This window comes from Hemitrygon akajei, chromosome 4 (genome assembly GCF_048418815.1).
Source record: "Hemitrygon akajei chromosome 4, sHemAka1.3, whole genome shotgun sequence".
Classification (NCBI taxonomy): domain Eukaryota; kingdom Metazoa; phylum Chordata; class Chondrichthyes; order Myliobatiformes; family Dasyatidae; genus Hemitrygon; species Hemitrygon akajei.
In genome coordinates, this window is record NC_133127.1 from 181,220,987 (window position 1) to 181,233,701 (window position 12,715).

The following is a 12,715-nucleotide window of genomic DNA, read 5'->3' on the forward strand; positions in this document are numbered from 1 at the left end:
TGCAAAGAGCAGTATTTCGAAAGGTAGTATAACATGGTAACAGCAGAAATGTAAAATGAGATGGAATCACATTTTTTGGGTTTGCATTATCACTGCAAAGTTATACAATAGCCACACTTTAAAAATCATTAAAATCATCTGGTGATTTCCTGAGTCTGCAGTAGCAGACAGAAGCAGAGCTTTATCTTGGCCTGGGCACAGCAAGCACTACCGAGACCTAAACATAATGGAGTAACAGCCCAAAACAGTCAAACACTATTTCCAGTTTGCTTCTGAATTTCTGATGCAAGAGTTTTTATCTGAATTACTTCCTCCAGATATAAAAGGCAGCAAAATACGACTGAAACTAACATCAGAACATTCTAAAAAAAATGCAGGCCAAGTGATTAGCCATGGAGGGAGGATGGAATGCTTCAGATCTCATTTCTGAAACAAGAATGATGAAATGATGATTTTATAGTTAAAATATTATCTGACTGACAAGTTGCACGTAAACTAAACATCTGAATTCTAGCACAATAATTAAGAGCATAAGGACTGTAACTGTTTCAGAGATAGCCAAGGGCTCATGTAGCAGACTATGAAACAAATACAGTTAAAACTTATGATGATCCACTATCCAACTATTCAGAAATCTTGATGATTCAGCATCTGCCTCACCAGATGGACCTTTACCCTTTTATCTTTCCATTCAGAGATCACTGTTTTCGTGCTTCATTACCACTCACCGGGGCATCAGTTCCCAGACGTCCTTCCAAATTGGACAATTTATTGTTCCGTGAAACATTTTTAAAGAAGTAAATTAAGACTTTTGAGGTATTAGTAAAAAGAATATGCAATAGTCTGAAAAATTGAATAATCTGACATCACCAAAACCCCCAAGAACAGTGGATTAGCAGAGCTTCACTGTTGATAGGACAAATAAAATGACTCACCCTCTTCCTTCTTTCTTGGTTTCTCAGTATATTGAGAATTGGAAGGTGAATCAGAAAGGGCAAGCAAGAGGGACAATATTGCATAGTGTTCCTTGGTCTGCAAATAACATTGGTAAAATAAAGCTGTTACAAATAGCAGTTCCAAAAATTCATCACAAAAGAACTACTTGAGGCAAAGATTCAAAAATTCCAGTGGTTAAGTTACTTTCAAGTCAACCAACTAGTAAAAGTATTAACAAAACATTTTACAGAACTTGCTTTACTTTCCAAAAAAACATACCCACTTCTTTATACAATTTGTGGAAGGTTGATGATAATAGTAGGATTTGGAATAAGAACATAAGACAAGTAATTATCCAGTTCTACATGATCTTGCCTTTCCAAAGTCCTTTTCCTTTAAGATACTGACATGTCATTGGATATAGTTAGTTCACTCAGTTGTAATTGCACAGCTGTGAGTCTCAAAATTGAAAGCGTGTCCTCATTCAGCTTTGAAACCTTCACATCCACAAGAGTTTAATATATTATAAGAAATTATTACACATTATCTCTTCCAAGGTCATGATATTAGTTCTGACTAATTGCTAACCTAATTGACAATACAAACAAAACCCAATCTGGAAACTTTAAAAAAAAAACCATGTAGAAAGCCTGAAAATAAAAACAGGAAATGTTGGAAACACTCAGATGGATCAGGTATCAGAGCAAAGAGAAACAAGTAACTTTTGAAATCAAAGATCCTTTACCCAGAGGGCCACTTTCCATCTTCAAACGGAGAGGGAAAAGATACCACATGCACAAAACCATGCTGACTACAGTAAGTCAACCCATCTTTCCAAATGCACCGGACAATGCGGGAGAGAATGACTTGGGTGTAGAGTTTCAGAACAGGCTTGGAAAAGGACCATTCTATGTAGCTAAGGAAAAAGGAGGCATGGCTAGGGCCCATGCAAGTACTCGTGGTTACTGTTTCATCTGTAAAATGTGAGAGGAATCTAAAGATAAGCCATCAAAGGTAAAGAAAACTTCTGCGAAGCAAATGCAAGAGTGGTGGGCATTAACCAGATCTTTGTTCAAGAAACAAATTGAGAGTGCTAAGATCTTCCTGATGGGGAATGAAAGTGTACAGAGACTGGATATCCATGATAAGGATAAAATGGCTGGGTTCAGAGAATTGCAAGTTATCAAAATGGTGGATCATGAGAGGTATCCAGGACATCAATAGAAGGGATTGGACAAGGGGAGACAAGTTTAAATCCAGATAAGAAGAATTAACTTCTGTGGGTCAAGAACAGGCAAAAATTATTATCTTACCAAGTCAATCCTATTTGACTTGGCACACCTGAGGACTGGGAGAAATTCAGAGACCAGCAGAGGAGGACAAAGGGCTTACGTAAAAGCTTTTATAGATACGTGAAAAGAAAAAGATTGGTCAAGACAAATGTAGGTCCTTTACAGTCAGAAACAGGTGAATTGCTCATAGGGAACAAAGAAATGGCAGACCAATTGAATAGCTACTTTGGTTCTGTCTTCACTAAGGAGGACATAAATAATCTTCTGGAAATAGTAAGGGACCGAGGGTCTAGTGAGATGGAGGAACTGAGAGAAATACATGTTAGTAGGGAAGTGGTGTTAGGTAAATTGAAGGGATTAAAGGCAGATAAATCCCCAGGGCCAGATGGTCTGCATCCCAGAGTGCTTAAGGAAGTAGCCCAAGAAATAGTGGATGCATTAGTGATAATTTTTCAAAACTCCTTAGATTCTGGATTAGTTCCTCAGGATTGGAGGGTGGCTAATGTAACCCCACTTTTTTAAAAAGGAGGGAGAGAGAAACCGGGGAACTATAGACCGGTTAGTCTGACATCGGTGGTGGGGAAAATGCTAGAGTCGGTTATCAAAGATGTGATAACAGCACATTTGGAAAGAGGTGAAATCATTGGACAAAGTCAGCATGGATTTGTGAAAGGAAAATTATGTCTGACGAATCTAATAGAATTTTTTGAAGATGTAACTAGTAGAGTGGATAGGGAAGAGCCAGCGGCTGTGGTATATTTAGATTTTCAAAAGGCTTTTGACAAGGTCCCACACAGGAGATTAGTGTGCAAACTTAAAGCACACAGTATTGGGGGTATGGTATTGATGTGGATAGAGAATTGGTTGGCAGACAGGAAGCAAAGAGTGGGAGTAAACGGGATCTTTTCAGAATGTCAGGCAGTGACTAGTGGGGTACCGCAAGGCTCAGTGCTGGGACCCCAGTTGTTTACAATATATATTAATGATTTAGACGAGAGAATTAAATGCAGCATCTCCAAGTTTGCGGATGACACGAAGCTGGGCGGCAGTGTTAGCTGTGAGGAGGATGCTAAGAGGATGCAGGGTGACTTGGATAGGTTAGGTGAGTGGGCAAATTCATGGCAGATGCAATTTAATGTGGATAAATGTGAGGTTATCCACTTTGGTTGCAAGAACAGGAAAACAGATTATTATCTGAACGGTGGCTGATTAGGAAAAGGGGAGATGCAACGAGACCTGGGTGTCATTGTACACCAGTCATTGAAGGTGGGCATGCAGGTACAGCAGACGGTGAAAAAGGCAAATGGTATGTTGGCATTCATAGCAAAAGGATTTGAGTTGAGGAGCAGGGAGGTTCTACTGTAGCTGTACAAGGCCTTGGTGAGACCGCACCTAGAATATTGTGTGCAGTTTTGGTCCCCTAATCTGAGGAAAGACATTCTTGCCATAGAGGGAGTACAGAGAAGGTTCACCAGATTGATTCCTGGGATGGCAGGACTTACATATGAAGAAAGGCTGGATCAACTAGGCTTATACTCACTGGAATTTAGAAGATTGAGGGGGGATTTATTGAAACGTATAAAATTCTAAAGGGATTGGACAGGCTAGATGCAGGAAGATTGTTTCCAATGTTGGGGAAGTGCAGAACGAGGGGTCACAGTTTAGGGATAAAGGAGAAGCCTTTTAGGACTGAGATGAGGAAAAACTTCTTCACACAGAGAGCGGTGAATCTGTGGAATTCTCTGCCACAGAAAACAGTTGAGGCCGGTTCATTGGCTATATTTAAGAGTAAGTTAGATATGGCCCTTGTGGCTAAAGGTATCGGGGGTATGGAGAGAAAGCAGGTACAGGGTTCTGAGTTGGATGATCAGCCATGATCATACTGAATGGCAATGCAGGCTCGAAGAGCCGAATGGCCTACTCCTGCACCTATTTTCTATGTTTCTATGTTTCTAAGGTGGTGAATGTGTGGAACTTATTACCACATAGGGCTGTGGAGGCCAAGTCGCTGGGTGTTTTTAAGGCAGAGATTGATAGGATCTTGACTGGGGGTGGGGGAGGTTAAGGATTATGAGGAGAAGGTGGGAGAATGGAGTTAAAAATAATGATTAAATGCTCATGCAGATTCGATGTCCTAATTCTTCTCCTATATCTTTTTTTTTCCTGATACATCGACCTTTAATCCCTTTGCCAGCTGAGCTCGTGTAAAACTGGGTTGTGCACTGGTACTTGTCTTCTTCTCTGCTGAAGCCTGTTTCTGTTCCTTTTCGCACCTTGTGGCAATTTTGCTGTTTCCGCAGCATTTGACTGTTGTTTGTGAGGCCGCGTTCCGGCTTGACTCTCAACCCAACATGAATGGGAAGTGTGCAAGGAGCCGGCCGGATTTGAACTTGGGATTATTCACCTCGAAGTGCAGTGCTGATGTCACTACACCACCATCCGATTTTAGGTTACAAGTGTAACCTTACGCTCATTTCATGAGACTTTGAATTTTCTTCATATACCAAAGATGGTCTAAATATTCTTCAAAACCTTCAGTCACATTTTCCTATCTGTACTTAACCTGGATTCAAGCCTACAGGTGACATTGTTGTCAGATTTTACCTTTGACCTTAGGGCCTTTTTCTGTGCTGTAGTGTTCAAAGCTGGAATGTTAAAGAAGAACTTTAAGATGAGAAGGGGAAAGTTCAAGGGAGAAATGCAAGGCAAGTTTTTTTTATACAAAGAGTGGAACATGCTGGTAAAGGCAGATATGATCATTTTAGAGGCACTTAAGACAGCATGAGAACAGGTAGGGAATAGAGAGATATGGACCATGGCAAGCATAGAATTCCTTAGATTGGCATCATGGATGTGATGGGCTTGCAGGACCTGTTCCTGTACTGTCTGGTTCTACATTCTATGAATTACAGGCACAAGACTGGTACTTACTCTTTCTGTGAAAAACTGTGCAACAGGTTTGGAAACCTGAGGATTGCAATGCAGCAAGCCTGTAACCAACTATGAACACCAGAGTAATTATAGATATCTACTGTAACTTGGGAGGTTGTAAAGTCTCCTGATAAATGCAAGAAGGGGCCCAACTTATTATGACAGCCAGGCCGAAGACAAATCTTATATTTGACTCACTTTCGAACTGGGGATTGTCATCTCGTTCTTCCTATGTGTCTTCCAGTGGAGCTAGGGATTATACAGAAGTGTATTACCCTCCATAAAACATGTGTTTTAAGATATAGGAGCAGAATTAAGCCATTTGGCCCCTCAAATCTGCTCTGCCATTCAATGATAGCTGATTATTACTGTAGCAGACGTTAGATCAGTCTTCCAAAGAGTGAACCCACAGAAAGCATTGTTTCCGGATCGTATCCCTAGCCTGATCTTTACATCCACTGCAGAACAGCTGGTGGGGTTATCAGTGGACCTTTTTAACCTCTCCCTACTTCGACCTGAGGTTCCCAGCTGCTTTAAGAAGACCTCCATCATACCAGTTTAAAACTCTAGTGAGTCTACACTTGGAGATCTGCTACCAGTTCTTATCACTGCCAGGGTGGGTGGATATATTCCAGTCCCTTTCCATACAATACTGCAAGCATCGTGGACTGTTTGGAAATCTGATGGCGGAGGGGAAACGTTGAGTGTGCATCTTCAGGCTCCTGTACCTCCTCCCTGATGGTAGCAATGAGAAGAGAGCATGTCCTGTGTGCTGAGGAGCCTTGTTGATGGATGCAATTAGCCATTCTCTATGTGTTGCACAAAGCTACACATCACATCTTCCATTTACCATGCTTAAATTTTTGGACAGGGATTTCTGTAAAGTTATGTTTTAAAAATCATTTGTATGGTGCAAAGGCCAGCATTTATTTCTCAGTCCTTATTATTCTTGAGTCATTTTCTTCAACCACTGAAATCCTTCCGGTTCAACGCTGTTCGATACCATTTTATTTGCTGTTTCTCACTGCTTGGTGGGCTTCAGTCATCGTCAGTACTCGTTTGTTGGAGGCAGCATGAAGTTTAAAAAGAGCTTGGGGGCCTTTCAGGACTTTTCAGTGGGCTCCAATCATAGCACACTTGGCCAATCAGAAGAATTTAGGTTAAGTTGAGCAGTCAGGGTGTGAGTGGACAGTGTTAAAAGTGGCTGCACCTATTTTCTATGTTTCTATTTATGGATCTGAACTAAGAGATAGAAGTGACCAGTGCAGGGTTGGGGTACTATGAAGTTAGAGGCTGTGCAGGTGAGATCTTCTGTTATGATAAGATCTCTAACACTCTAAGAACTGGTGGCCTCATACTCATGGTCCAGAGAGGGGTGTGAGGAGATGTCTACAAGATGGCATAGCTTCCATGCAGTGTATTGAACCTCAGTAGCACCCCCTTTGTCAGGGAGCTTGATGACAAGGTTGGAAGTGGTCTGAAGAGAGTGGAGTGCTGCTTATTCAGATGGGGCAAGATTGGAATGGGCAAGGGAAGTGGCAGTGATGGTGGTCAATGTCACATCAGCAATTAGAAATGAATAGATCAAGAGAGGGTAAAAGGAAGGGCCATGAGGGAGAATCCAAATGGAAGGAAAGTATGGGAGACAGGATAACAGGTTGTCAGTGAAGGTGAAGTTTTGTTACCAAAGAAAGTGACTCATGACTGGTGTCTAGCCCCACCAATCTAAACCAGATCAAAAGACAACAGATTACCTTTGTTCCTTCAATGGTTTCCAGAGGCAACTCTAGAAATTCCTCTGTTAGCCTCCGCCAACTTTCAGCTTTAGGGAGCTCTGAATGAATTGTCAGCTTTTCATGAATACTAAAAAGCAAAGACAATAAGCAACAATAAACACATTTCACAAATTTTATAAAATAAGGTCACGTGTTCGTGAGTGAGTGGAGCAGCTTACCCGTCAATCACACGCGTTATTTTGTTGCTGTCAACATCAAGAAACTGATGGAATCTGAAAATATAAATTAAGAGTCAAGTCTAAAATTGCACAAACGTGAAAAATACCAGAATAACAACAGATTTACTCTACAGAGAAAAAACTGCTTCTTATAACTTATTACCAGAGATCACCAAATTATTTTTCTATAAATATTATCAATAAAAGAAGTTTTATCCCATTTACATAAATGTGATAACTGTTGCTTTGTATCCAAGTAGACAATGTAGACTGCTTTGAAACTCATTCAAAATTATGTGAAAAGAGCAGATAAGGGTAAATCAACAATAAACTTCTCTTTTGAGAGTCCTAAACCAACCCTAACATGGTTTCACCTCTCACAGGTGTTAATTGATCACCTGAGTATTTCCAGCTTTTACTTGTTTATTTATTATTTTCTTACTTCTTTCACATTTTCAGCATCTAGTTATACTAAGATAAGAAATGCTCCACCATTCCATGCCCAGACAACGTTTCAGGAAATCTGATCACTTCACTGCCCTTTTCCTACCAGCACACAGGCAGAGGCTAGTGGGATAACAAAGAGGTGGTCACGGTAGGCGGAAGAGCAGCAGCAGGATTGCTTCAAGTCGGTGGACTGCGCTGTGTTCAAGGATTCATCAGTGGATCTGAATGAATACACCACAGTTGTCACAGACTTTATAAAAGCAGTTGTAGATGAGTGTCCCCATAAAATCATTCAGTCTTCCCCAACCAGAAATCTTGGATGAACCATGTGATCTGCAATCTGCTGAGGGCAAGATGAGAGGCATTCAGGTATGGTGACAAAGAAAGTTATAAGAGGTCCAGGTATGGTGTCCAGAAGTGGCAATTCCAAACTCAACTTTAATCAATGAAAGGATGCTCGATAGTTGTGGCAGGGCTTGAATGCTGTCACCTCTTATAAAGCAAAATCAACTGACTACAGAGCTTTGCTTCCAGTTGAGCCCAATGCCTTCTCCACTCGCATTGACCATCAAAACATGGAGGAACTATCACAAACCCCCGCAGCCCCTGATGATCCTGTGATTTCAGTCTCTGAGGCCTCCCTCAGAGGGGGTACCTGGCCAAGTACTAAACACTTCTGCTGATTAACTAGCTGGGGTGTTCACTGAGATCTTTAGCCTCTCACTTCAGCAGTCTGAGATACCCACATCTTCAAGCAGGCTTCAATTACACCGGTGATGCACCATCAATAACTCACCCTGAGACGTAAGAAGCGAGATATCGGCTTTTATTGACTGGAAGAATGAACAACACTACATCCTGGAGAATGAGGCCGGGCACAGGCCTCAATCACCTTTATACAGGGGTCTGTGGGAGGAGCCACAGGAGCAGTCAGCAGGGGTCTGTGGGAGGAGCCACAGGAGCAGTCCAGACAGGTATATGTAGTTCACCACAACCGGTGCCTAAGAATGTGGTAACCTGCCTCAATGACTATCATCCAGTAGCACTTACACCCACAGTGATGAAGGGCTTTGACAGACAGCTACTATCTCACTGACCCTTCACTCTACCCTGGACAGCAAAGATGCATAAATCAGGATGTTCTTTATCAACAACGCCATTCAATACCATCATCCACTCAAAACTAACTACCGTATTAAACATCAAGACGTTCGCCTCATTACCCCGTTGTACAATTGGTTCCACAATTTCCTCACTTGCAAACCCCTATCAGTTCGGATTGGCAACAGCATCTCCTCCACAATCTCCATTTGGAATGGGTTCACCACAAGGCTATGCGCTTAGTCCCTGCTCTACTCACTTTACACTTATGACTGTGTGGCTAAATACAGCTCCAATGCCATATTCAAGTTTGCTGATGATACCACTGCCAGGGGTTCAGAGGTGGAGAGGGTCAGCAACTTTAGATTTGGAGTTATCGTTTTAGAGGACCTGGCACACAAGTGCAATTACAAGAAAGCACAACAGTGCCTCTACTTCCTTAGGAGTTTGTGAAGATTTGGCATGACATCTGCAACCTTGACAAACTCCGGTAGATGCGTGGTGGAGAGAATACTGACTGTTTACATCACAGTCTGGAAAAGAAACACAAATGCCCTTGAACAGAAAATCCTACATAAAGTAGTGGATACAGCCCAGACCATCATTGGTAAAGCCCTCCCACCATTGAGCACATCTTCACAGAGCATCGTTGCAGGAAAGAATTATCCATCATCAGGACTCAAACCACACAGGTAATGATCTTTTCTCACTGCTGCCATCGGGAAGGTAGTACAGGAGCCTCAGGACCTACACCACCAAGTTCAGGAACAGTTATTACCCCTCAACCATCAGCCTCTTGAACCAAAGTGAATAACTTCCCTCAACTTCATTTGCCCCATCATTGAAATGTTTCCACAACCTTTAGATTCACTGTCAAGGCCTCTTCATCTATTATTCTTGATATTTGTTGCTTATTTATTTATTATTGTTTCTTCTTCTTGAATTTGCACATTTGTTGTCTTTTGTACACTGATTGTACACCAGGTTGGTGCAGTCTTTCATTGATTCTATTATTGACATTTGATTTATTGAGTATGCCCTCAAGAAAATTTATCTCAGAGTTGTATATGGTGAAACATATATATACACTTTGATAATAAATTTACTTTGAACTTTGAATCTATAGTACTTTTATGCTGGATGAAATATCACTAATTCTGGTTGTCTACCCATGTTTCATCTCAACTGAAAAACACATACATTAAGCAGAGACCCTACATTAATCAGAGCTCATTTAAAATTGACAAATCAGCAATCCTGCACCACCATCTCATCAGAATCAGGTTTATTATCACTATCTATATAATGTGAAATGTGTTGCTCCTCCTCACCCTTCTTCCTCTTCCTCACTCCTCTTCAGCACTCTCGCCCCTCTGCTCTTCTTCATCTATCTATCATCTGCCCCTCCTCGCCCACACTATTACCCCTTCACCCTACCTCCCCTTTCCCTTCAGTTACCTGACATTAGACCAGGTGTACTGCAATGCAATTTGGAACTCGGGATTCTCTTCTGCGAGTCCAGTAACCTGCCGGATCAAACTCTTCAAATCCTTTTCGAATTTATTCCAATGCGCCATGCTTGCAAACACAACCACCCGGCTCTAAGACCGCGATTATCAAAAGCCCTCCCAGAGGCGTCCCGAGCAAGCGGAAGCACTACTATATGCAGCCGGAAGTACTACCCACGGGTCCGCGCCAAGGCTGGAGCCGTCGCCAAGGAAACCATATTCTATTATAGATGCCACTTTCTTGAAGCATCGCCATTTGAAGATGTCTTTGATGCTAGGGAGATTATTGCCTATGATGGATCTGGCTGAGTTTACAACCCTTACAGTCTTTTCCGACGCGCCTCCATAACAGATTGCGATGCAACCGGCGATAGTGTCCGCCGTACATCTGTAGAAATTTGTAAGAGGCCCTAGTAAAAAGAGTCAAATCTCCTCAAACACATTATGAAATATAACCACTGGTGTGCCTTATTCGTAATTGCATCAAAATGTAGGGCCCAGGACAAGTCTTCGGAGATGTTGACACCCAGGAACTTGAAGCTTCTCACCCTTTTCACTGCTGACTCCTTGACGAGGACTGCTGTGTGTTCTCCCAATTTTTCCTTACTGAGTCCACATTCAATTCCTTGGTCTTACCGACACTGAGTGCAGGGATGTTGTTGCAACACTAATCAATCAGCGGATCTGTCTAACTCATGTATGCCTCCTTGTCACCATCTAAGATACTTTTGACAAAAGTTGTGTCATTGGTGAATTTATAAATGGTGTTTAAGCTTTGCCTAGCCATCCTTATGACTACAATACTGATCCAGGATGTAGCCTCAGCAACGATGAAGAGTCTAATATAAAAAAGGATCTAGTACTTTTCTGGCGTACTGTAAATGAAGAGGAAATTCTCGGGCTTCCAGCCGGGTGCAGATATCAATTACAACCAATGTTTTGATGACAAACTGCCATCTTCATCAGGGATGATGCCTGTGCATGTCTAGTACAGTGGTATTTATACCCCTGTAGTCTGTCTCTTCTGATTGGTTAAACTTCATCCAATCAAGTTTCCACTCTCCCACCTTGATTACAATCAAATTCCAGTTCTTACTTAGAGAAAGACCTTAGCCTTCATTAAAATTATTTTCCTCTAGTTTTATTTCAATGGCTTCCTTTACCAGGCAATTCCAAAAGCCAATGGCATGGCACAGTAGTTTTGTGCTGTTTAAGCCAATCCTATGGCCATTGCAAATGCAGTATTCTGCAACGCTGATTTCTCCGAGTAACCCAAACGGAAACACCTCCTGTGCTCCTTGATGCAGGTTTCCACCGTGTGTCCTGTCTGGCTGATACATGCTGCTCCACATTCACTGGGAATCCTGTAAATGCCAGCCGACTTGAGTACCAGGTCATCTTTGACCCGCACAAGCTACGATTTGAGCTTCCTTATGGGTTTGTGGATGGTACTAATCCAGGACTAATATATTTCCAGGGTATTTAAGTATGGCATGTGACTCAGTGGAAAAACTCCAGGTGATGGTGCCCAGCTGTATTTTTGCCCTTGGATACTGAGATTGCAGGGATGTGGGTGCTATTGCAATAGATGCAGCAAATTCCTGTATTGCATTCTGCAGGTCATAAAGAGTGCTCTCAAATTATGAATGCATGGTTGGGCAGTAAGATACCAATCAAGTGGCTGCATTGTTTTGTATGTTGCCAACCTTGCTAGGTGTTGCTGTAGCTGTATTCCTCTGGGTAACTGTAGGGTACTGTGTTACATGGAACCTGGAATAGTGCAGCACAGTACAGCCCACAATGTGGTGCTGACCCTTTAACCTACTCTAAGATTAATCTAACACTTCTCTCCCACAAAGCCCTGCTTTTTCTTTCATTCCTGTGCCTATCTAAAAGCTACTTAAATGGCACTAATATATCTGTATCTATGCACCCACCACTCTGTATAAAAAGCCTACCTCTGACATACCCCCTCGACTTTTCTCCAATCATCTTTAAATTATGCCCTCATGCATTAGCTATTAGACCTGTGAATAAGGCACTGGCTCTCTACTCTATCAATGCCTCTTATCATACACCTCTATCAAGTCACCTCTCATCCTCCTTCACTCCAAAGAGAAAAGCCGCAGCTTACTCAACTTTTCCTCATAACAAATAGCAGCATCTTGGCAAATCTACTCTGCACTCTCTGTAAAGCTTCCACATCTTTCCTATAATGAAACGACCAGAACGGAACACAATACGTATTCCAAGTATGGTCTAACCAGAGTTTTGTAGAGCTGTAACATTACCTCACGACTTTTGAACTCAATCCTCTGACCAATGTAGGCCAACACACTATATGCCTTTTTAACCACAGTTTCAACTTGCAAGGCATCTGTATGGTGTTACGAAGGATGAACAGCTCTGATGGGAAGAAGGGTGCAGAGTTGCCCACTTTTGGAGAATTGCAAACCATTACTATTTCGATGCTGCTAACAAGGAAGTAAGAGAGACAAAAGAAAACATGCCAGGACAGCTGTTACTGATAACAGCTCATGAGAGAG

The 12,715-nt window shown here is 41.9% G+C and overlaps 1 protein-coding gene across 1 annotated transcript in view; it reads right to left on the reverse strand.

The window, feature by feature from the left end:
- Positions 1 to 10,294, reverse strand: part of tubgcp5 (tubulin gamma complex component 5) — a 63,845-nt gene extending 53,551 nt beyond the window's left edge. The window contains exons 1-4 of the mRNA XM_073044143.1: positions 10,120 to 10,294; positions 7,114 to 7,167; positions 6,914 to 7,022; positions 936 to 1,032 (exon numbers count right to left, since the gene is read on the reverse strand). Of these exons, the coding sequence (XP_072900244.1) occupies positions 936 to 1,032; positions 6,914 to 7,022; positions 7,114 to 7,167; positions 10,120 to 10,238 (379 nt within the window). The 5' untranslated portion in view covers positions 10,239 to 10,294. The remainder of the gene's footprint in view (positions 1 to 935; positions 1,033 to 6,913; positions 7,023 to 7,113; positions 7,168 to 10,119) is intronic.
- Between the last annotated feature and the right edge of the window lie 2,421 nt (positions 10,295 to 12,715).